This window comes from Erpetoichthys calabaricus, chromosome 15 (assembly GCF_900747795.2).
Source record: "Erpetoichthys calabaricus chromosome 15, fErpCal1.3, whole genome shotgun sequence".
Taxonomy (NCBI): domain Eukaryota; kingdom Metazoa; phylum Chordata; class Cladistia; order Polypteriformes; family Polypteridae; genus Erpetoichthys; species Erpetoichthys calabaricus.
In genome coordinates, this window is record NC_041408.2 from 24,014,304 (window position 1) to 24,040,877 (window position 26,574).

The 26,574-nt window shown below is 41.3% G+C and overlaps 1 protein-coding gene across 10 annotated transcripts in view; it reads left to right on the forward strand.

Moving 5' to 3' along the window:
• The first annotated feature begins 6,152 nt into the window (after window positions 1-6,152).
• Window positions 6,153-26,574, forward strand: part of LOC114666049 (girdin-like) — a 207,154-nt gene continuing 186,732 nt past the window's right edge. For 3 of the 10 annotated variants that reach the window (XM_051919662.1, XM_028820754.2, XM_051919667.1), the window contains exons 1-2: window positions 6,159-6,980; window positions 7,071-7,171. In XM_051919662.1, coding sequence (XP_051775622.1) covers window positions 6,918-6,980; window positions 7,071-7,171 — 164 coding nt within the window. In that variant the 5' untranslated portion in view covers window positions 6,159-6,917. Of the gene's footprint in view, window positions 6,981-7,070; window positions 7,172-26,574 lie in introns of all 10 variants that reach the window. The other 7 variants (XM_051919664.1, XM_051919666.1, XM_028820758.2 and 4 more) reach the window with 5 other exon arrangements.

Here is a 26,574-nt window from a genome sequence, read left to right on the forward strand (position 1 = left end):
TTTTTCATGTCTAAGTATCCTCTGTAAGATGATACAATTAAAAACACAAGAAATGTCAGGATGAGATTGGATTATTCAGCCTTAAATAAAAATTGTTATTCTTCTTATTACAATAATAAAGCTACTCCCAACTCCGCTGCAACTCCATGTACCCTACCAGTCAAAGTTTTCACAAAGCACCCATTTTTCCAGTTTTAATTACTGTAAAATACAAACAGTGAATAAATTGAATGATAGAAAGGTAAGTTGTAAACTGGCAGAGGTTAAAAATGAAAACTGAAAAATAATATAATTTTCAGAGTTATAGAAAAAGGATTTTTTACCGGGAACAAGTAATGACCTAACAACTTATAACTTTTCAGCAGCAATGGGTGTTAATGAAGCCATGATAATCGATGCAAACAATTTCCAATGGTGTCCCAACTGTTATTGATTACTTACAACCCCTCTGTCTGTATAAATACTGATGCGCTGTGCAAGAAAGGACAGAGCCGGCTATACTTCCTTAGAAGGCTGGCGTCCTTCAACATCTGCAATAAGATGCTTCAGATGTTCTATCGGACAGTTGTGGCGAGCGCCCTCTTCTACGCGGTGGTGTGCTGGGGAGGCAGCATTAAGAGGAAAGATGCCTCACACCTGGACAAACTGGTGAGGAAGGCAGGCTCTATTGTAGGCATGGAGCTGGACAGTTTAACATCTGTGGCAGAGCGAAGGGCGCTAAGCAGGCTCCTGTCAATCATGGAGAATCCACTGCATCCACTAAATAGTATCATCTCCAGACAGAGGAGCAGCTTCAGCGACAGACTGCTGTCACTGTCCTGCCTTTCTTCCCTTTTCTCTCTGTTGTAGCGTGCGGCTGGGGCCCTTGCCCAGCCTGGATGCCTCCATGCTGGGAGGACCAGGGGAGCAAGCGTGGCCATTACATTACCTCCCCAGGACGCTTGATGGCAACCCCCCTGGGCTGCAGTGCTGCCTCGGACTCCCGCAGGGCTTCATGGGAGTTGGAGTTTGGTGCAGCCCTGTCTGGATCCACAGGTGCCACCAGGGCGGCACGGTGGCACCGCTGCCCCACAGTAAGGAGACCTGGGTTCATGTCCCAGGTCCTCCCTGCATGGAGTGTGTTCTACCCTTGTATGCATTGGTTTCGTCCGGGTGCTCCCACAGTCTAAAGCCATGCAGGTTTGTTGGATTGGCAATACTAAATTGCCCCCAGTGACTGGCACCCTATCCAGAGAATTATTCCTGCCTATGCTAGCTGGGATGGGTTCCAGCACCTTCCGCCACCCTGTTCAGGGATAGATAGATAGATAGATAGATAGATAGATAGATAGATAGATAGATAGATAGATAGATAGATAGATAGATAGATAGATAGATAGATAGATACTTTATTAATCCCTTGATGGAGGAGTGGAAGTGGGAGAAAGACAGTGTAACAAAGGTGCTGTATCAACGCCTGACCTGACACAGACAGACACGGAAGGCACACATATAAAACAAATAAATGTTTTATTTTTCTTTTCTTCTGCCTGTGGGTAACGCCTTCCCCGTTTCCACAGTCCCAACACATGTGCAGTACCACACAATATTTTTATCCTTGTCTTTTTCTCATCCACTCTTCCTCAGCAAGCTTCATCGCTCCTTCTCCCGACTCTGGCTGCCTGAGTAGTGGCTGCTGGCTCCTTTTATGATTCACCCGGAAGTGCTCCAGGTGCTTGATGACTTCATTTCTGGCAGCATGTCCGGGTGTGGTGGAAGGACTGTCCATAAGGGCTCAGCAACTCCAGCTGCAGCACCCCCTGGTGGCACCTGTGGATCCAGACAGGGCTGCACCAAACTCCAACTCCCATGAAGCCCTGCGGGAGTCCGAGGCAGCACTGCAGCCCAGGGGGGTTGCCATCAAGCGTCCTGGGGGAGGTAATGTAATGGCCACGCTTGCTCCCCTGGTCCTCCCAGCATGGAGGCATCCAGGCTGGGCAAGGGCCCCAGCCGCACGCTACAACAGAGAGAAAAGGGAAGAAAGGACTGTGTGCTGTTTGGGGCTTACTGTACTGTGCTGCATAGTTGGGAAACGAAAGAATAACGTATCCCACTCTGAATAAAGCCCGTGTTGTGCTGGGACTTGTGCCTCTGTCTGTTGTGTCAGGTGTTTGGGGAGCTGTGTGCCCCCTGGTGGTCACACTGGCAGGGAAGGGAAGCATGGACTCTGACAGGCTTTGTGTGGTTTCCAAAAAGAGAGTGTAGACTTGTGCAGAAATAGTATAAATAGGAGCCTCACCCAGCCATTAGTGCTGGACTTGGTATCAGTGTAATGGCAGATAGAAAAATTACTGATTTGGTGATTACCGACAGTGTTCATGATGTAGAAGAATGCTGTTTTTCCCTCAAAATAACCTGTGTTTGCCTTCTGTGCTGTTAAATAACTAGAGCTGCAATGCTGGTTTGTGTCATGGTGGTGAACTGGTTCATGATGTGCAGTTACTGTACCTTAATCTGCTTAATGAAATGGCCATTTTAGTGTTGCACACACAGTGTCCAGCTATTTGTATCTCAAGAAAAGTGGCTGTTCTGCGTGAGGCCAGTTAGATGTACAAGGTGATGTGCTTTTTGTTTGCAGATTGTGTATATGTGTATAGTATCATTTGTCTACATATGTCAACTGCTAACATTCTCCATAGCTAATTTACTGTATATTCCATAGTATCAGAGTTGGGTGTTGTACAATGTTATCCATTATGGATGCAATAAGAAGTCAAGAAAAATGACACCTTTTATTGGCTAACTAACAAGATTACAATAGCTTTCAAGGCAACTCAGGCCCCTTCTTCATCAATTGAAGAAGGGGCCTAAGTTGCCTCGAAAGCTTGCACATTGTAATCTTTTTAGTTAGCCAATAAAAGGGGTCATTTTTGCTTGACTTCTCATAGTACCAGAGTAAGATTTCAGTGTTTAGCTAACACCGGAGCACTAACAGGAACTCCTGACTACAATAAGGTATTTCACACACTGGACGCGGTTCCAAGTTAGCATCCCAGCAGAGACACTGTGAAGAAAGTGCTGGCAAATAATCAGAGCCTGGTTGCAAGTACACCTTGTGGACCTACAGGTCTTAACTACAAAGAGATTGCAAATAAAAGACACATCTGTGTGGTATGTCAGCTCAGGGTGGCAAAGGAGCAGTACAGGAGAAAGCTGGAGCAGAAGTTGCAGAATAACAGCATGAAGGAAGTGTGGGATGGGATGAAGATCATCACTGGCTGCAGCTCGAAGCAGGGTGCCACCATCGAGAGAGACGTGAAGAGAGCAAACCAAATGAACAACTTCTTTAACAGGTTTGACCACCCTAACCCACTCTCACTCTCACCTCGGAGTACTACACCCTCCACACATCCTTCTGCTGATACCAGCATAGGAAAGACATCCCCACCCACAATTACAACAGCTCAGGTGAGCAGAGAGCTGAGGAGACCTCGTGCCAGCAAAGCAGCAGGTCCAGATGGAGTATCGCCACGACTGCTGAAGGTCTGTGCATTGGAGCTGGGGGGTCCTCTACAGCGCATCTTCAACCTGAGCCTGGAACAGGGGAGAGTCCCGAGGCTTTGGAAAACATTTTGCATCACCCCAGTCCCAAAGGTATCATGTCCTAGTGAGCTGAATGACTTCCGGCATGTTGCTCTGACGTCACATATGATGAAGACCATGGAGAGGCTGCTGCTTCACCACCTGAGGCCACAGGTTCAACACGCCCTCGACCCTCTGCAGTTTGCATATCAGGAGAAGGTGGGAGCGGAGGATGCCATCATCTATATGCTACATTGATCCCTCTCTCACTTGGACAGAGGCAGTGGTGCTGTAAGAATTATGTTTCTAGACTTCTCTAGCGCCTTCAACACAATCCACCCTCTGCTCCTTAGGGACAAGCTGACAGAGATGGGATTAGATTAATACTTAGTGGCATGGATCGTGGACTATCTTAAAGACAGACCTCAGTATGTATGTCTCGGGAACTGCACGTCTGACATTGTGGTCAGCAACACAGGAGCACCACAGGGGACTGTACTTTCTCCGGTTCTGTTCAGCCTATATACATCGGACTTCCAATACAACTCGGAGTCCTGCCACGTGAAAAAGTTTGCTGACGACACTGCTATCGTGGGCTGCATCAGGAGTGGGCAGGAGGAGGAGTATAGGGACCTAATCAAGGACTTTGTTAAATGGTGCGACTCAAACCACCTACAACTGAACACCAGCAAAACCAAACAGCTGGTGGTGGATTTTAGGAGGCTCAGACCCCTCATGGATCCCGTGATCATCAGAGGTGACTGTGTGCAGATGGTGCAGACCTATAAATACCTGGGAGTGCAGCTGGATGATAAATTAGACTGGACTGCCAATACTGATGCTCTGTGTAAGAAAGGACAGAGCTGGTTATACTTCCTTAGAAGGCTGGCGTCCTTCAACATCTGCAATAAGATGCTGCAGATGTTCTATCAGACGGTTGTGGCGAGCGCCATCTTCTACGTGGTGGTGTGCTGGGGAGGCAGCATTAAGAAGAAGGACGTCTCACGCCTGGACAAACTGGTGAGGAAGGCAGGCTCTATTGTTGGCATGGAGCTGGACAGCTTGACATGTGTGGCAGAGCGACAGGCGCTCAGCAGGCTCCTATCAATTATGGAGAATCCACTGCATCCACTAAACAGTGTCATCTCCAGACATAGGAGCAGCTTCAGAGACAGACTGCTGTCACCGTCCTGCTCCACTGACAGACTGAGGAGATCGTTCCTCCCCCAAACTATGTGACTCTTCAATTCCGGTGGGGGGGGGGGGGGGGGGGGGGTAAACATTAACATTATACAAAGTTATTGTCTGTTTTTACCTCCATTTTTATTACTCTTTAATTTAATATATTTTTTTTTTTGTATCAGTATGGAGTATGTGAATTTCCCCTTGGGATTAATAAAGTATCTAGCTATCTATCTATCTATGTCCTGCTGGTCTTGACAATAGAAGATGATCAATGGTGCAGCTCAACCAAGAGGGTTACCCTAAAACGCAGGTGATGATACAGCTTGATTCACTAACAAAAATAAAATTTGACAGTGGGATTTAGAAAGTGGCAGGAAGTGTTGTGAAGAAAACCATGGAAATGTACAGAACTATACAGAAAATGAACTAGCTATAAAAAAATCACTCAGTTAAGGCCAGCTATTTTTTTTTTTTGGACCATTGCCAAAGATCTGCAGATCATTCCAGGAGCCATGAACTTGAAGAGTTTAATGGAATGGGACACATAATTCCATGGGGAGCTGCCTTTGACCCCCATCATCCTGCCTTGTACACATAATTAAAATGATAGGGACTGAGCAGTCCTACTACCTAACCCTAACTGTCACTGTCTCTATAGTAACAGACCCATAACTCTCATGAGGAACGGATATGGAGCCTGCTCCGACCTTTTCACGAAACATGAAAAAACATCAAGTGAGCGGAATTAAATATTTCATGGGGACTGGAAGGGGTGCAGGAGTTAGAGGGACTATCTCACAGCTCCAAACACGGGTTCAAATGTCGGCTCGATCGCTGTGACATCACCGATTTCCTAACAAAAGTAATGACGGATGGGTTGACTGTCGAGTTGAGTTTGTCTCTGCCCTGTACGCGGTGTTTCATTTTGATTGTTCAGCAACAGGGCAAAGTTTTGCTCCACGTTATTTTGTGTTTACTGGAGTTCGTACCATTTTCGTGGTAATTTCTTACAAGTCAGCCACTCCTATAAGGAAATCGTAACCCATTACCCTCATTTTGTTGTAAATCAAAATTAGTAAAAAATCAAATTATCATAAACCGCAAACGAACAATATTATTATTTTTCTGTAAATGAAGAATTTAAAAACAAAGAAAACCAAGTCCAAAGTGAACATAGGACACTACAAAACGTGTTCAGCGGCGCAGCCAGTTCTAATAATGCCAAGGAATCGTGACTGTAAGATCCGCAAGCCTCTTCCTCCGGAAAGCCGACACACAGGCACTATTTTCTTTTTTTTTTTCCCCCATTTGCTACTTTTAACCAAGCGGAGGAAGACCAAGGTTGAAGAAAAGCAGCCCCGGGAGTACGGAAGGGGGGTGCGGAAAGACGAGGAGGTGGAGGATGTGCTGGAGGAGGAGGAGCTGCCGCTTCGGCTCTCGGGTTTCCCTTGGCTTCGTGCGTATCCGTTATTTGGTTGGCAGTGCAGCTGAGCCGAGAGCTTGGAGGAACGTGCGAGAGAGTGAGGCGTCGGAGCAGGCGCGTGGATGGCTGGCACCGTGCGGCGCTGGAAGCGGATCGAGCGGGAGAAACCTTTAACGAGAGCCTTTTCTTTAACGACGTAGGTTTTAACTGAGGCTCGGTGGATTTTTTTTTCTTCTTTTTAACAGGTTAACGCCCAGATGACCATCGTCACCACCAAAGAGAATTAAGACGCCCGTTGATATTAGCACCAAAGAAAAGAACCACTCCTGTTTCATAGAAGTGCGGATTTTAATGTAGAGGCTTTATTTTATCTAAGACCGTGAAAGGCAGGGGGGACAGAGGAGGAGGAAGAGGAGGTGTGGATAAAGCATCGATAATTAGCTTGACCGGTTTCTTGGAATTTATCACTTTTCTTTCAAATGCCGGAAAATTCTTTAAGGTCAAAAAAACGGAGATGCGCATAATCGCACGATTCCGGGACTTGCAAGCGATTGGATTTACTGATAGCCATTGAAATGATCATGTTGTGGAATAATACGACTTTGTTTAGCTCCTTTGGATGGCTCTGAGGCACTTGAAACAAATGTCTTTTTGATTTAATTGGCACAGGAAGCCACACGTTTTGTGCTAAATAACATTTCAAGAAGAGGCACTGGGGAGCGGTTTGCGGCTCCTCGGGATTGCAGCCATGGATAGTGAAGTGTTCACTCCTCAGCTGGAGCAATTTATGCTCACTCCTTTGGTGACATGGGTGAGTTAACATTTTTTTTTTTTTAGAAATATCCTTTTAAATGAGATATCGACAGTAATCACGGACTTGTTTTTATTGGTTTTCTTTTAGATTAAGACATGTGGCTCATTTACCACGAAGGACTGTGGCAAACTTGCAGAATATATGGAGTTAGTGGATGGAGTGTATCTGAACGACGTAATGCACCAGATGTAAGTAACTTGCCGTCGGTAGCGCTTTGTGAGGTTCCAGTTCTGTTATTTCAGTTTGTTTATACTGAGCAGAAACCCCCCCCCCCCGTCCCCCAATTCCTTTGGAAGCGGCGTCACTTGAATGCGATCGCTTGTGTTGTGCGCGCGTGTCCGCCTTATGACACGTTCAAGTGCAGCGCAGAGATCCGGGTTGGGGACTGAAGCAGCTGATCTTCCACTTGAGCGACCATTGACATGGTCCTCTTTTAAATGTGAAGTGTCATCTGCGCTCGACTGGAGCCATTGTGCTAGAGTCTACTGTCGTCAGTGTGATATTTATACTTAATATATTTTAACATCAAATATCAGTCTAATCCCGGCGTTGTGCCGTTTTTGGCCTATGCACCCAAAAAAAGCTCCTTACTGAAGTGACATCGCTTTCGAACCCTTGTCACGAGGACGGGGCCGCAGTGCTGCATTAAGCTGCTTTCCTTGTGCTGCGCCTCGATAATCGCAAGCTAAAAATGCAGTGTTCAGAATGGAGATTCTAAGGGAAAAATGTAACGGTAGTGAATTTTTTAAATAGTTTTTTTTTTTTTTTTTTTTTGAAGCTAACTCAGGTTGGCTTTGTTTTGGGTCCAGGGATTTTTAAACAATACGCAAGAGTACAGGAATGTTTCATAACGCCAAGCTTATTAGGTGCAGTCTATGTTTAATATGGACCTGTAATGGTTAGCAGCTTTACATATATTAAAAAAATGTGAACGTAAGGGGATCTTTCAGAATGTTTAATGTTGACGCATCGTGGATGCAGATCCTTCTCATGGTTGTCTGACTGGGATCTGCATGTTCTCCCTGTCCCTGTTTGGCTTTGATTTTCTTCCAAAAACCTCGAAGGTCTCAACTGGTGATTCCGAATTGGCCCTGGTGCCCCATTCGGTGTTTTAAAAAAAAAAAAAAAATACTGTATATAATGTTGCATAGCGTGGCCTGGTGGGTAAGATTTTGAACGCTAACCTAAGTTAAACACTTCATTCTACTTGACTTGCCATCCCACGGAAGTCAGTTGAAGAATTACTGAAGTACCTTTTTTATGGTTTGTTCATTGCTTTGGGTACACGACTCGTCAAGTAAATACTGTAATTTATAAGTGATTAGAAATTTTAAAATTACCCCATAATAAAGAAAGCATGTTTAAAAAAAAAAAAAGGAAGGTATGTGACATACCAAATGTGATATCTAGAAACAAGAAATTTTGAACTTCCCCGCCTATATCTTTCTCTTTTTTTTTTCTTTTCACTGTTTGGTTGACTCCTGTCTCATTTCCCTTTCACACAAATGGAGGAGCGTGGTGCGCTTTGCCACAATCTGTCAACAATGTCTCATGACCAGGGCCTTGCATACTAAAAGTTTGTTTCAGGTTGGTTCCAAAATGGGAAATGAAAGCAGATGGGCTTTTCAACAATGGGTGTATTGAGGGCAGTAGAACAGTTTTTATTTGCTTAGACTTGTTGTGTAACTGGCACAACTCACACTAGTGGGGACCTGTTTTCATGGTGCAATATTATCAGATAAGACGCCACCTGATCGTGTCCTGTCATTGATGTTTTGTGTGAATAGCTCTTGGGTGCCACTTTAATGATAGATAGATAGATAGATAGATACTTTATTAATCCCAATGGGAAATTCACATTCTTCAGCAGCAGCATACTGATACAATAAATAATATTAAATTAAAGAATGATAATACAGGTGAAAAAACAGACAATAACTATATATAATGTTAAATATTAACGTTTACCCCCCCGGGTGGAATTAAAGAGTCGCATAGTTTGGGGGAGGAACGATCTCCTCAATCTGTCTGTGGAGCAGGACAGTGACAGCAGTCTGTCGCTGAAGCTGCTCTTCTGTCTGGAGATGACATTATTTAGTGGATGCAGTGGATTCTCCATAATTGATAGGAGCCTGCTGAGCGCCCTTCGCTCTGCCACAGATGTTAAACTGTCCAACTCCATGCCAACAATAGAGCCTGCCTTCCTCACCAGTTTGTCCAGGTGTGAGGCGTCTTTCCTCTTAATGCTGCCTCCCCAGCACACCACTGCGTAGAAGAGGGCGCTCGCCACAACTGTTTGATAGAACATCTGCAGCATCTTATTGCAGATGTTGAAGGAAGCCAGCCTTCTAAGGAATGTTCATGTGGATCAATGCAGAGTACACGTGAATAAGCTTGCAGTCTAATTTCTGGATACAGCCAATAAGATCCATATAATGGGATTATTTAATTGATAAAAAAATTCAGATTGCTTCAAAATATCCTTAGCTTTGTAATTACCCTGCAACATTAATGGTTTCTGAAACCATACCATTATCATTCATAAAGTAGTTAATAATATTGCCATGTATGCAAAATATTTATTATCAAACACTTTTAGCTGCAGGAGGACACAGAGCTGGACAGATTCATGGCAAACTGGTTTGGATCCAAATGCTAGAGAAAAACAACTGGAAGTATCTGAAATAAGACGCCAAGTGGATACGGGGAAAATGTGCACAGGTCACACAGACAGGCTGAGATTTGAACTAGGGCCTCAGAGCCATCATATAGCAACAGCACTAACCACTCTGCCGCCCTGCCACTCTCTTTGAAATCCAAGTCTACCTGCTGTTATATGCTACTCCATTGTCTGAATAAAGGTGTCACGAGCATAGCCATTTAAATATTTTACAGCATTGCAGCATTATACACGTTTGGCATGCTAGCTCCTTTGTTTGTTTGTTTTTCCTTTTTCTTAGAAGATAGACCAATTAAAGAAAGCATTTGGCAGCCTTTTTTTAATATATATTTAAAATTGTTTTTGTAGTATATTTTGATTTAATGAATAAAGATAACTTTGTAAATAATAATAATAATTTATAACCACTATAAAGAGCTCTTGTTGTCTGCAGTTCCTCAGGAGTCCTGCCATATGGTAAGGGTTTATGTTTGGCAGGTGTCAGTCAGGCTGTCAGACAGTATTTCAATTGTTTCAAAGTTTTCTTTGCTACTAGGAAGTCAGCTGTTGCCGTACGTCTCACCAGCGTCTCTCGTCAATAAGGGTTCTTTATCGAGTGGTCGAACAACAGTTGTTGCATTACCATACTTCCTCATAAAGCTCGCCTTTGTTTCCTTCTGTTCCATCTGCACTTTGCTTTAAGCTTCAGTAACATAAAGCAGCCTTGCATTCTATCAAAAATATAAAAGGACATACCAACAATATATTGTATACTCTGTGTGTGGGTGGGTGAGTTGGTGTAAGTCCATCCATCCATCTTCCTAAACTTCTTGTCCAGCATATTGGGGCAGCTGGAGCCTATCCCAGCAATTCTAAGGCGTAAGGCAGGAGCAATCCCTGGACAGAGCGCCAGTCCTTCACAGAACAAAGACACCCACTCCCAGCACAATGCTCACTCATCTAAATTGTATGTCTTAGGGCTGTGTGAGGAAACCCAGAGAGACACAGAGGGAACATGCCATCTCCATGCAGGGAACACCTTGGATGCAAATCCCATTCTTTTATCTGATCTTTCTCTATAATACGCTACCGTGGCTGTTCGTTTGTCTGTCCAGGATTTTAAATCACCTGTAGTTCGCAAACCGTTTCACCTATTGACCTGAAATTTGGTACACATATACTACGTGACGTCTACTATGATTTTTATTATTCTTTTTATTTTATGTTATTGTAGAATCAACTCTTGGCAGCGCGCAGCAAGGCGGCCGTGCGGCGCATGCGTACACGCATCATTCTCATTCCCTACCACCTTCGCTGTCACTTCCCCTACCTCTTCATATCTTAAATCATTCCTGAGGCAGATTGAACACTTAAGTGCCAACTTCAGTGAAAAATGAAGGAAAAAGTACTAAGTAATTGCAACACAAACACTGATTTAGTTTTAACATGAAAAGACGAGGACAAAAGAAGAGAAGCAGCGGGCCGCTAGGGTGGAGAAAAGAAGAGCTGCTCAGGAAACAGCAAGCGCATCAACCTCTGAGCAAATGAACGGTAAATATACAGAGAAAGAGGATGAAAACTAGGAATGCTCAAGTCAAGTGTATTCACTGCACGTTATTGTGCAGTGCGCCATTACTGGTCTTATATAATACGCTACCATGGTTGTTCGTTTGTCTGTCCAGGATTTTGAATCGCCTGTAGCTCGCAAACCGTTTGACCTGTTGACCTGGAATTTGGTACACATATATTACGTGACGTCTACTAACCGCTTTTGGCGTGATGATTGACCTCCAAGGTTATTCCTCTTTTTATTTTTTGTTATTGTAGAATCAACTCTCGGCAGCGCGCAGCAAGGTGGCAGTGTGGCGCATGCGTACACGCATCATTCTCATTCCCTACCACCTTCGCTGTCACTTCCCCTACCTCTTCACATCTTAAATAATTCCTGAGGCAGATTGAACACTTAAGTGCCAGCTCTAGTGAAAAATGAAGGAAAAAGTACTAAGTAATTGCAACACAAACACTGACTTAATCAGTTTTAACATGAAAAGATGCAGACGAAAGAAGAGAAGAAGCGGGCCGCTAGGGTGGAGAAAAGAAGAGCTGCTCAGGAAGCAGCAAGCGCATCAACCTCTGAGCAAACGAATGCTAAACGTACAGAGAAAGAGTCTGAAAACTAGGAATTCTCAAGTCAAGTGTGCAGTGTGCTTTTTACTGGTATATGATCATTTGTCCATCCATCCATCCATCCATTTTCCAACCCGCTTGCCGAACACAGGGTCAAGGGGGTCTGCTGGAGCCAATCCCAGCCAACACAGGGCACAAGGCAGGAACCAATCCCGGGCAGGGTGCCAACCCACCGCAGATGATCATTTGTGTGTGTGTATATGTAATATATTTTTTTTGTTTAATCACATCTTTATTGAAAGTCACAAAACATACATACAATAAAATACCAACAATATTTCCAACAGTCATGCAGAGCTCAATGTTCTGAATGGAAACAAAAGAGGAGCCTGCTTGGGCCAACAAGTGAGGAGTGGTACAGCATCAACTTCATCAAGGACGTTTAAACGTTAGGGGGTTGTTAATTTGTTAAAGACAATGTAGGTTGTTACACATCAGTGTGAGTGGGCCTGTGAGGACTAAGCTAGTTTCACTTCTGGTCTTCCTTCAGGTCGAACATCGGTGACCCATTAATTAGAGCAAGGTTGATCAAATGCAAATCATGGAGGGACCCAGTGGCTACAGGGTTGCATTTCAGTTAAGGTAGTTAATGGAAACTTCCTTTTTTTTATCCTGAATTTTAATTACCTTAATCTTTAAGATTTGCAAACATGAATTGATTCTTGTTTTCCTTCATCTTCAAACAATGCAGAGATGCAAAGTGAGCCAACAGTTGGACAGCTAACTTGGAGCTCCTGGAGTGGCCACTATTTTTGCTCCACTCATTTTCTTCATTTGAAAGCATTTTTTCACTATTCATGAAACGCATGATTTAATTCTGTGGCTGCTTAGCGCTCTCATTCTGCCACCTCAGAAATTCCAGAAGTGTTGATTTTTCTTTTTTCTGAGAGCACTGTCGGACTGTTTTGCAGACCAGAACAAACAAACATGTACATTTTTCTTTCAGATATTTTTTTTTGAAGCATATACTGTATGATGAACACATCTTCTTCTTCTTCTTTCGGCTGCTCCCGTTAGGGGTTGCCACAGCGGATCATCTTCTTCCATATCTTCCTGTCCTTGTCATCTTGTTCTGTTACACCCATCACCTGCATGTCTTCTCTCACCACATCCATGAACCTTCTCTTAGGCCTTCCTTTTCCCTAGCAGCTCTATCCTTAACATCCTTCTCCCAATATACCCAGCATCTCTCCTCTGCACATGTCCAAACCAATGCAATCTTGCCTCTCTGACTTTGTTTCCCAACCATCCAACTTGAGCTGACCCTCTAATGTCCTCATTTCTAATCCTGTCCATGTCACCCATTGCAAATCTTAGCATCTTTAACTCTGCCACCTCCAGCTCTGTCTCCTGCTTTCTGGTCAGTGCCACCGTCTCCATCCCATATAACATAGCTGGTCTCACTACCGTGCTTTAGACCTTCCCTTTCACTCTTGCTGATACCCGTCTGTCACAAATTACTCCTGACACTCTTCTCCACCCATTCCACCCTGCCTGCACTCTCTTTTTCACCCCTCTTCCACAATCCCCATTACTCTGTCCTGTTGATCCCAAGTATTTAAACTCCTCCACCTTCGCCAACTCTACTCCCTGCATCCTCACCATTCCACTGACCTCCCTCTCATTTACACACATGTATTCTATCTTGTTCCTACTGACCTTCATTCCTCTCCAGAGCATATCATGCAAATAAAACCAAGTTAGCTGGTCATCTGTTGTCTCATTATTATTTGGCTGCTGGAAACAATTAAGGCTGCTGTCTCTTAAAAGTCAGTTCAACTAAAATGAACACAAAACAAGTAAGTTCTATTAGCGGAAGTAATTGCATATGAAGAAGGTGGTTAGCATGAAAACCTGCAGCCATTTCAGTTCTCTAGGGTCTAAGTTTGACACCTTTGGATTAGGCTTTTGGTTTAAAGGACAGCCATCCATTCACAAAATTAAGGTTGTGAGGGTTTTTATAAGAAAGAAAATGAATACTGAAAATGCTAAAACTGCTAGAAAAGTCCCAGACAAATCCTAAAAATCAGTCCCTTGTATTCCGTCAGATTTACTGTATGTACATTTTTGAGAGGGACGGGGTTTCCGCTCAGATATTATGTATGCACCTTACTGTTTTTGTGTAATATGAGCGATTAAAGTGCAGCATAACTTACATTGAGTTATTTAGTAAAAAGCCCTCATTAACTGACAAAAAATCAATTTAAAATCCACTGCATTCTTCATGATGTGACTTTTTTTATATATGGTATATCGCTAATTTTTTTTTTTTTATGTATAAAAAATTATGGCAAATATAAATCTAGAAAGAGGACAGCATTCTGTGTAGCTTATCCTTCAATTATCCCCGAGCTTTGGTGGCCTCCAGGATTATTTCATGAATTACCCAAATGTGGACAGATGGTAGAGGATGATGTATGATGAGCTACAGTATGCTGCGAGTCGGTCACACTGTGACCATTAAGCTATCAAGTTCCACTTTAAATGTTGGTCAGTGTGTTAGGCAGGGCGTAAAATCTGTGCACACACAGGATGTCGATGAGTTCAGTTTCAGTGATCACCTGATCTCTATGTGCCATTTTCAGTAGATGTGGTAGTGTTGTCATGAGTGTACTGTGAAATTCTAACTTGCATGTTTCACTGTCATGTAGCTTGTTGCCACGATAAAGAATACTTTCAAATATATAACTTCATTTTATTAACAGAAATGATAAATTGGCTTATTTGATGTACTCATCAATTTCCATAGATAAAGGTATATATTGTATTAGATGATCTGTTCTTTTCAGTTAAACAAAATTTAGATTGAATAGGTCTTTACAACTACCTGAAATATACAAAAATCAATGAATCACATACTTGGTCTCAAAATATGTTTCAAAGACCTGAAGGTTCACACAGAAAAGCCCACTTGACCATTTGATGGACAAGCAGATTCTCAAAGAGGTAATGGTTCTCGTCTTAGGTTTATATTAAGCACCAGTCTTAGGTGTGGTATCAGTACTAAATTTTCATTAGGAAAATACAGATTTCCTATACTTGTGGTCAATCTTCCCATCTATTATTGAACCTACAGGCTAGTGGGGAGTTGATGATGATGATAACAATAATAATAATAATTCTTTGCATTTATATAGCGCTTTTCTCACTACTCAAAGCGCTTAGCAATTGCAGGTTAAGGGCCTTGCTCAAGGGCCCAACAGAGCAGTGTCCCTTTTGGCATTTTTGGGATTCGAACTGGCAACCTTCCGACTGCCAGTGCAGATCCCTAGCCTCAGAGCCACCACTCCTTCTGTTGATCCCTATCTTATGTTTTTTCATCATGGTAATAACATTTGCCACGTACAGGTCATGGAAAACCTCATGATGTTTCAAAGTGTTGCCATGTTCATAATATGGAAATTCTGTTTTTTTTCCTTGCTGCAATTATTGCAGATACAGTTAGGTTCATAAATATTTGGACAGAAGCAACTTTTTTCTAATTTTGGTTCTGTACATTACCACAATGAATTTTAAATGAAACAACTCAGATGTAGTTGAAGTGCAGACTTTCAGCTTTAATTCAGTGGGGTGAACAAAATGATTGCATAAAAATGTGAGGCAACTAAAGCATTTTTTTAACACAATCCCTTCATTTCAGGGGCTCAAAAGTAATTGGACAATTGACTCAAAGGCTATTTCATGGGCAGGTGTGGGCAAGTCCGTCGTTATGTCATTATCAATTAAGCAGATAAAAGGCCTGGAGTTGATTTGAGGTGTGGTGCTTGCATGTGGAAGATTTTGCTGTGAACAGACAACATGCGGTCAAAGGAGCTCTCCATGCAGGTGAAAGAAGCCACCCTTAAGTTGCGAAAACAGAAAAAACCCATCTGAGAAATTGCTACAGTGTTATGAGTGGCAAAATCTACAGTTTGGTACATCCTGAGAAAGAAAGCAAGCACTGGTGAATTCAGCAACGCAAAAAGACCTGGACGTCCACGGAAGACAACAGTGGTGGATGATCACAGAATCATTTCCATGGTGAAGAGAAACCCCTTCACAACAGCCAACCAAGTGAACAACACTCTCCAGGGGGTAGGCGTATCGATATCCAAGTCTACCATAAAGAGAAGACTGCATGAAAGTAAATACAGAGGGTGCACTGCAAGGTGCAAGCCACTCATAAGCCTCAAGAATAGAAAGGCTAGATTGGACTTTGCTAAAGAACATCTAAAAAAGCCAGCACAGTTCTGGAAAAACATTCTTTGGACAGATGAACCCAAGATCAACCTCTACCAGAATGATGGCAAGAAAAAATTATGGAGAAGGCGTGGAACAGCTCATTATCCAAAGCATAGCACATCATCTGTAAAACACGGTGGAGGCAGTGTGATGGCTTGGGTGTGCATGGCTGCCAGTGGCACTGGGACACTAGTGTTTATTGATGATGTGACACAGGACAGAAGCAGCCGAATGAATTCTGAGGTGTTCAGAGACGGACTGTCTGCTCAAATCCAGCTAAATGCAGTCAAATTGATTGGGCGGCGTTTCATGATACTGATGGACAATGACCCAAAACATACAGCCAAAGCAACCCAGAAGTTTATTAAAGCAAAGAAGTGGAAAATTCTTGAATGGCCAAGTCAGTCACCTGATCTTAACCCAATTGAGCAGACATTTCACTTGTTGAAGACTAAACTTCAGACAGAAAGGCCCACAAACAAACAGCAACTGAAAGCCGCTGCAGTAAAGGCCTGGCAGAGCATTAAAAAGGAGGAAACCCAGCATCTGGTGATGTCCATGAGTTCAAGACTTCAGGCTGGCATTGCCAGCAAAGGGTTTTCAACCAAGTATTAGAAATGAACATTTTATTTCCAGTTATTTAATTTGTCCAGTTACTTTTGAGCCCCTGAAATGAAGGGATTGTGTTAAAAAAATGCTTTAGTTGCCTCACATTTTTATGCAATAGTTTTGTTCACCCCACTGAATTAAAGCTGAAAGTCTGCACTTCAACTGCATCTGAGTTGTTTCATTTAAAATTCACTGTGGTAATGTACAGAACCAAAATTAGAAAAAACATTGTCTCTGTCCAAATATTTATGGACCTAACTGTATGTTACCAGAATGTAGCAGATTAGAGGAATTATTACAATGATTACGGTAGGCACTGCAGAACTTTGAGGACGACCTTGAAATTTTTAAAATTCCTTCTCGACAGCCTTGGAAATTACTTCATCATTTCTCCTGAATTTGATGGTTTTCATTTTTGTTCCTAAACTAGATAAGCCTCTTTCATCAAATAGTTTTTTCCCTCCTCTTTTTTTCCTGTTTTACAATAGCAGTTGTTGTCTGGGATTTCATTCTTTTTGTGTTTCTGTTAATGCTGCATGTAATCAGTGCATTGTGCAGTGGCTTGTCTGGATGTACATTGTAATGGGCTTATCAAGCAGTTACTGTGATTATATCTTAGAATCCTGTGTCTTTTTATATTTAAATGACTTCATAATTGTGTAATTGCAGTTCACCACTCCAGGCAATGTGTTGTCATGGAAAATCAACACGTCTTAGCTGATTGTGAACATTCAGTCTCATGTAGCATGAAAGTGTGCATTAGCAATGAGGCCGTGTCCTCCTGTGAAAGAGGACCCGCTGTTCAGCGTGTGGAGTCTTACTGTGGACAGAAAAACAGGAAATACGCCTGCCTTTGTGTGTAAATTTATGATACCTCGTGTTTCAGACCTGACGGTGTATGGGAATGGCCTTGATTTTCAAGACCTTATTGACTGCTGTATTCTTCTTGAACGGCACAGTCATTGGTATTGAGCTACTAAGCATTTTACTACATGTTGGACTGTGTGTATAATTTGTATGTGACAAATGATTTGATGAACAGTTAACTGCTGATAAAAGCAAATCAATAATAACAAGTCTTTGTTGTAGAATCTAAATCTTTGATCATCAGTACAAATACAAAATTCCCATGAAAGTGTCTTATGGTGCTTCAGTTTAAAAGAAAAAAATATATACAGATAGGGGTGATTATAGCAAGCTAGATTTAATATTATTATGTGATATCAAGTAGTGATCTTTTATAGCACATTTAATTGTTCACTGTACCATTATATGATCTTCAATGTGAAAAAAACTTGCATTACAGCATAATAAAATATTCAAAGAGACACTTTTTTTTTTTAACAATATACAGAAACCAGTAAACAGTCAGATTCTATCCATCCATCCATCCATTATCCAACCCGCTATATCCTAACACAGGGTCACGAGGGTCTGCTGAAGCCAATCCCAGCCAGCACAGGGTGCAAGGCAGGAACAAACCCCAGGTAGAGCGCCAGCCCACCGCAGGGCACACACACAGGGCAATTTAGGATCGCCAGTGCACCTAACCTGCATGTCTTTGGACCGTGGGAGGAAACTGAAGCACCCAGAGGAAACCCATACAGACACGGGGAGAACATGCAAACTCCATGCAGGGAGGACCCGGGGAAGTGAACCCAGGTCTCCTTACTGCGAGGCAGCAGCGCTACCCACTGCGCCACCATGCCGCCCAACCAGTAAACAGTTTAAGCAAATATAGTTATAAATTTTGGATAGTCTGCAGAAATCTTAATGATAATCCATCATTTTCTTTTACCGGATTTCTCCATTTCAGGGGGCACAGAATTATAAGGCAGTGAGGTGAATTGAGCACGGGCTGGATGAGAATATTATTGACAGCACACTGTAGTTGATGCCCGTCTACTGTATGTTTATTGAAAATGTGTTGGCCGTTTTCATTGTCTTTTTTTCCCCCCAGCATATCAATGTATAGTCTCAGCCCTGTGACCTGGGGTTAGAAAAATCTAAGTGTCACTCTTGTATATTGTAGAAGGCAAGTAAAGGAGGCTGGTATCCAGAAGGACATTCAGCCATTTACATGTTAGCTCCAGTACCCCTAAAAGTTGAGGAGCATCCAGCCAATCTTGGTGAACCAGAAAATCGCCAAGAGGGAGGTATATCAATAAATAGCATCTTTCGCGCTGGATAAATTTGGACTCTGCAGAGTACAAATGGAGTTTCACTACAGCAGATATTCAGCAATACTGTATACACCCCCAATAAGATTGTATTTACAGTAGCAGATCTTGAGGCTCAAATTGGAAATGGTGAAGAAATCCAATCCAAGGTCTGCCGTGTCGCATTATAATGTGTAAATGTGGCCTGAACCTTTACACAAACATTCTGTGTATGTGAAAAGTATGCAGTGACCTTGTGAGGTAAGGAAGGCATAAACATGACTCTTCCCTATGTTTTCGGTTGATACTATTTTTTAAACTATTATATGGTTTCTATAAGAACCTTTTGATTTAGCTTGAGTAGCTTTAACAAAACCTAAATTATTTTCTAAAAATTTTTTTCCTCCCTGCACCACGGAGCACTCATTTAATCTACCATGATTGTTTTTAACATGTTACAGGATGCACAAAAGTTAAATAATCAAGCCACATTCTTGTACAAAATCCGATCTGACTGTTTAAACATGGGCTGGATCAGAATTCCGTTCTAAAAATGGCCTTTATTCCACCTCAAAAAAAAAAATAAAAATCAAACACCGTAATATTTTAGACATAGACACTTATGTATGGTGTAATATATGGCAGTGTGGTTGCAGAGAGGTTCGCATTTCTACTTCAAAGCTTGGCGGTGCTGTTTCCAGTTTCCTTGCTTTTTGTGTCTTTTATTACAGTTTTCTTCCCAACTCCTGAATGTGTGTGTGTGTCTGTGTGTGTTTTTATGTGTTTGTGTGTGTGTGTGGCCTATGATGGACCTCTGACCAGTCCAGGGTTGGTTATATCTATGCATCCAGTATTGCTGGCATTGGCTCTAAGCTCGGTGACCCTGAACTGGATGAGCATATTAGAAAGTATATGAATGAGTGAAAAGATATACAGTTAGGTCCATAAATATTTGGACAGAGACAATTTTTTTTCTAATTTTGGTTCTGTACATTATCACAATGAATTTTATATGAAACAACTCCGATGCAGTTGAAGTGCAGACTTTCAGCTTCAATTCAGTGGGGTGAACAAAACGATTGCATAAAAATGTGAGGCAACTAAAGCATTTTTTGAACACAATCTCTTCATTTCAGGGGCTCAAAAGTAATTGGACAATTGACTCAAAGGCTATTTCATGGGCAGGTGTGGGCAAGTCCGTCGTTATGTCATTATCAATTAAGCAGGTAAAAGGCCTGGAGTTGATTTGAGGTGTGGTGCTTGCATGTGGAAGATTTTGCTGTGAACAGACAACATGTGGAAAACAACAGTGGTGGATGATCGCAGAATCATTTCCGTGGTGAAGAGAAACCCCTTCACAACAGCCAACCAAGTGAATAACACTCTCCAGGGGGTAGGTGTATCGATATCCAAGTCGACCATAATGAGAAGACTGCATGAAAGTAAATACAGAGGGTGCACTGCAAGGTGCAAGCCACTCATAAGCCTTAAGAATAGAAAGGCTAGATTGGACTTTGCTAAAGAACATCTAAAAAAGCCAGCACAGTTCTGGAAAAGCATTCTTTGGATAGATGAAATCAACATCAACCTCTACCAGAAGGATGGCAGAAAAAAGTATGGAGAAGGCGTGGAACAGCTCATTATCCAAAGCATACCACATCATCTGTAAAACACGGTGCAGGCAGTGTGATGGCTTGGGCGTGCATGGCTGCCAGTGGCACTGGGACACTAGTGTTTATTGATGATGCGACACAGGACAGAAGCAGCCGAATTAATTCTGAGGTGTTCAGAGACATACTGTCTGCAGTCAAATTGATTGGGTGGCGTTTCATGATACAGATGGACAATGACCCAAAACATACAGCCAAAGCAACCTAGGAGTTTATTAAAGCAAAGAAGTGGAAAATTCTTGAATGGCCAAGTCAGTCACCTGATCTTAACCCAACTGAGCATGCATTTCACTTGTTGAAGACTAAACGTCAGACAGAAAGGCCCACAAACAAACAGCAACTGAAAGCCGCTGCAGTAAAGGCCTGGCAGAGCATTAAAAAGGAGGAAACCCAGCATATGGTGATGTCCATGAGTTCAAGACTCCAGGCTGTCATTGCCAGCAAAGGGTTTTCAACCAAGTATTAGAAATGAACATTTGATTTCCAGTTATTTAATTTGTCCAAGTACTTTTGAGCCCCTGAAATGAAGGGATTGTGTTATAAAAATGCTTTAGTTGCCTCACATTTTTATGCAATCGTTTTGTTCACCCCACTGAATTAAAGCTGAAAGTCTGCACTTCAACTGCATCTGAGTTGTTTCATTTAAAATTCATTGTGGTAATGTACAGAACCAAAATTAGAAAAAAGTTGTCTCTGTCCAAATATTTATGGACTTGTGCATCAAGATAGTTGTATATTTTTGACATTTGTACTTATATTGGTACTTAATTTAAAGCCACATTATGCAAGACAGGTTTGAGGAAAAGAAGCTACCAACAGTTTGATCGCAGAAAAATAAACCTGTAAATTTAATGATAAAAATACTTTGAATGGTGAAAGTAAAATATCTTTTGTGGGGGGAAAAAAAGGAAAGTTACCTTATGTTCTACTGAAATGTAGTTCGGATATAGCAGGTTGGATAATAGATGGATGGATCTTAAACTATAAATTACAGAACTTGGCTGTAAAAACAATAATGTAAAATCGATATTTTTCTACCTTCAAAATATGCTACATACCATTTACTGATACATTACAGTTTATTGAAATAAAATGCTGTTAATTTTACAGAGTAAAACTTAAATAGCGAAAGTAAACAACTGTAAAATGTAAAATGGTAGAGCTCTGTTTCATCGACACTGAAGTTACGATATTAACATAAGGACACGTCCCCTTTTCTCATATTGTTCTGGTGAACCACATACCGTTGCACAGTAGGGAAAAAAAACTTAAACAAAGGTAGCAGACTTATTTTTCCCAGCATGCTGAAGGTTTTTTGAGGCTATGGAAGCTGCTTTATGGTGGGTTGTATTCGATAAGCTGGCACACCTTTAGGAATACCATACACCACAAAAGCAAATTTTACTTCTCCACCAGACAATGTGCCATAACTTCCTTAAACATTTTCAATGTATATAATTAAATTATACTACATATTTGCAGTTGTGTATTAGATGCAGGCTGTGTACTGGTATTTGATCCTGTCAACATTTTCTAATGGTTTAATTATTGACGTATTTATTACAGTGCATGGATTTCAGGTTAGATAGATAGATAGATAGATACTTTATTAATCCCAAGGGGAAATTCACTTACTCCAGCAGCACCTTACTGATACAAAAAACAATATTAAATTAAAGGTTGATAATAATGCAGGTAAAAACAGACAATAACTTTATATAATGTTAACGTTTACCCCCCCGGGTGGAATTGAAGAGTCGCATAGTTTGGGGGAGGAACGATCTCCTCAGTCTATGAGTGGAGCAGGACAGCGACAGCAGTCTGTCGCTGAAGCTGCTGTTCTGTCTGGAGATGACACTGTTTAGTGGATGCAGTGGATTTTCCATAATTGATAGGAGCCCGCTGAGCGCCCGTCATGGTTAAACCTTCGCTTCTCTTGTAATATGTAAAGAAAAAAAGTTATTTACTATAAAATGATACTGTAGACCTAAAAATATTGTCACCGCCTTTTTTTTTTATGGTTAAATTCTAGCAACCACAGCTGCCAGTTTTTTTACCGTAAATGAAACAGTTTATTATTTATTTATCTGTGTCCAGGGGCCATTTGGAGATGAGAAAGCCATATTCTACAGTAGTGTCCTGTATTCTTAGGCCATCTGTAATGCACTACAGTGTCCAGGATTGTGGTGGAATTGGGCAATGGTCTTTTTTTATTGTTTGCATCATTAGAAACCAATTTATGATGGGCTTGTGTTTGCTGGAACTTTTTTAAGAACTAATTTTATAATCTTTGAGGGAAATAGGCTTCTCTCTTATTTTTTTAAAAACCAAGAGAGAAAGACCAGAGCATGAAGTGGCATGAATGCAACCGCTTAGTCAGTCACTTACTAAGTCCATTTATTTTAGTGCAGGGCTGCAGGTGGCTGGAACCTTTCAAAGGAGAATCTAAGCAAGCCAAGCGGCAACCATGGACTGGGAGTCTGTGCATCCCAGGGTGCAGTCCTTCTCACACCCTCACTAGGGAGTTTTAGGGTTTTGTAACCAATTTACCTGGTGATCTGGTCTGTCTTTGAGATAAGGGAGAACTCCCAGGCTCCACACAGTGTACCCTAGAGAGGATTTGAACCGAAGACCCCAGTGCTGTGAGGCTGCAGCGCTCACCCCTCTTGTGCCCTTTAATCAAAAGGATTAAATAGCTAGGGTTTCATAATCTAAGGTATGTGTCTGGAAACAATGAATTCCATATGCTAGTACTACAAAGGCCTTTTGGATACATGGGGTGTGTTATTTAATCCAGGTTTGTAGTTTATACAAAATTTATTAGAATTTCTCAAATCCAGGAAACCATTCGGTGCATTAAAAAAGTATTTTGCCTGATTACCACAGTCCAGCTATTCATCCCAGTCCATTTTATTATTGCTGACATCTTGTTTATGTTCATGGACAGCTGCTAGTTGTGTGACGGCCAAGTGCCTATGTATGAAGAAGGTCTCAATGCACTTTATAGAAAGATTTTTTTTTTTGGGAGTGCCTAATATAGATTGCAATGTAAAATTTGCTATATTTACTTGTTAGACACCAACAAAGGATCAAATATTTTGAAAGATATATAACATTTTTAACCTTTTCCATATATCCAGTATAAACCTGAACATTTGTCTCTACATCTAGAATGCTCCTGAAAATATGACTTGTGTATTTTAATTTTATATGTTGTTATCTCACACAGTGATCATGTTTATGCTAACTTTGGTGTGCTGCTCCTGTTGTACCGTTGATGAAGATAGGATTTTTTAATCGAAGAAACACTTTACAGACTGGCACACGTACTTGTTCTCAGCAGTCAGTATTTGTTGGGGAGATAAGCAGATTTTCTGACCGACATATTTTCGTCCGTGAATAATATTCCTATATGTTAGACTTAACAGTCTTGCACCTTTTATTTTAACACAGAGGACACAAGCATGTAATACAGAGTCACTGCCATCTGTACTGTTAATCCCCCCATGGGATCAGCAGTGCACTCTGTTGCACAGTTCATCAACAGTTATGTTGTCAGTGTAGCAATGGTGTCTTCAGATTTCAGTGTGCAAATTATTTATTGCAGCATAATATAAATTATATGAAAAGCCTTTTTTTTTTTTTTTAATTATCATTTATTTGTTCTATTCAGAAATGTGTCTTGCTAATCACATAATGATGCCTGGGTCAGCCCTGACTCCCTGCAGCAATGTAATGAATATAAGGATGGACTAAATTTGACAAAAGCACACATTAATATTTTTATGTCTTAGTACAGTTTTTTTTTTATTTTTAGAAAAATAGCTTATTCTAAAGCATAGAAATATATAGTGTAAAAAATCATAAATAACACTTGCCAGTCATCAAAGATTCCCATGGGGGATTAATACTTTTAAAATATATTGTAAATAACATTTGTCAGTCATCAAAGCTTCCCATTGGAGATTAAAACTTTAAAATATAGTACTGGTGGCAGTCGTTGTTAACCCGGGGCTCGACCGATCTGGTATGGAAATTTTTATTGTTGTCCGCATATTGATTTGGTAAAATTTTACACCGGATGTGTAAAATTACATCAGTGAATGAGTAATGGTAAAAAAAAAAAAGTGAGCATGTTACAAATAAAACTAAAATGTGTTAACCAATCATTTTGTCCATATTAATACCTAGGGAGATAAGTTACATCATCCTGATGAATTGTTATTTACTCAGGAACAGAAATGCTTCACTCTGTACTGATCTTCTAATACGTGAATCATTCTGATCCTAGAATGCTGTTGACTTAACCTGGGGAACATCAGAATATGCAAACGTCATTTAGCATGTTGGATTTGCGGATACAAGAAGCTGGGCTCGCTCTATTTGAATGTAAATATCTTTAACCATGCAGTACAACGGTGTACATCTGACCACATCTTATCTTATGTTTCATTTGAATTGAGAAGTGAGAATTTTCAACAATTTGATATCCTGGTCAGAAATTGAGGCCTGGTCTGTCGACTTTGTCCAACTTCAGAATATAATATCACTTGAAAATAGTGACGTAAACTACAAACCTTAGTGAAAACTGTAGTATTATACTGCTCATTATAGTTGGGTCTTTTTACGTCTCAATAAAGTCGTACACACGGTACTACCCAAATTATGTCTGTGGACATGTTTCTGTAGTGTTTGGATGTGTGGTTTATTTTATTTATTTATTTATAAACAACATCAAGGCTGACCAAAGAGCTGTACAATAAAAAAAAATAAATACATTTATGGTATTTATTCTGAAAAAGCAAGCATAAGAAAGGTTTTCTTGGAGGCATCTAAATTGGTTTTTCAAATGTTTTACTGGAATCCAGTCAGTCAGTTGTGATGTCATACTCTGCTCTGACATCTGAGTTGTGAGGTGAATGGAACGTAGCATAACTCTCACCTGCAAACCTGTGCTAACAGCAGCAGCTCTCTCATTCATGCCAGAAGTTCTTATGTGTGCTTTTGAGGGTAGTTGTTTGTTATAGTATTTTATTCTTGAGCTTAAGTAAACTGTTAATTTTCCCTCAGGGACAAATAATGAACAGTGGGGCAAAAAAGTATTATAATAAAAAATACTTATTTTCCACCATAATTTGCAAATAAATTATTCAAAAATCAGACAATGTGATTTTCTGGATTTTTTTTTCTCATTTTGTCTCTCATAGTTGAGGTATACCTATGATGAAAATTACAGGCCTCTCTCATCTTTTTAAGTGGGAGAACTTGCACAATTGGTGGCTGACTAAATACTTTTTTGCCCCACTCTGTCTGTCTGTCTGTCTGTATTCATATATAAGTATTTCAATTTTCCTTCCATATCCCAATGTTGTCTGGTGATTCTAAGTTGGATCAGTGTAAGTTTTGATAGATTGGGCAAGGAGTAGAGTTGGTGAAGGTGGATGAGTTTAAATATTTGGGATGAACAATTTAGAGTAACGGGGATTGTGGAAGAGAGGTGAAAAAGAGAGTGCATGCAGGGTGGAATGGGTGGAGAAGAGTGTCAGGAGTAATTTGTGACAGATGGGTATCAGCGAGAGTGAAAGGGAAGGTCTACAGGACGGTAGTGAGACCAGCTATGTTATATGGGTTGGAGACGGTGGCATTGACAAGAAAGCAGGAGACAGAGCTGGAGGTGGCAGAGTTAAAGATGTTAAGATTTGCATTGGGTGTGATGAGGATGGACAGGATTAGAAATGAGGACATTAGAGGGTCAGCTCAGGTTGGACGGTTGGGAGACAAAGTCAGAGGGGCGAGATTGCATTGGTTTGGACATGTGCAGAGGAGAGCTGCTGAGTATACTGGGAGAAGGATGTTAAAGATAGAGCTGCCAGGCAAGAGGAACAGAGGAAGGCCTAAGAGAAGGTTTATGGATGTGGTGAGAGAGGACATGCAAGTGATGGGTGTAACGGAGAAAGATGCAGAAGACAGGACGATATGGTAAAAGATGATTTGCTGTGGCAACCCCTAACGGGTGCAGCTAAAAGAAGAAGAAGAAGGTTCTTTGTAAAGGACCAGTTTCTTACATTTTGGCTGTTACCCTGCAT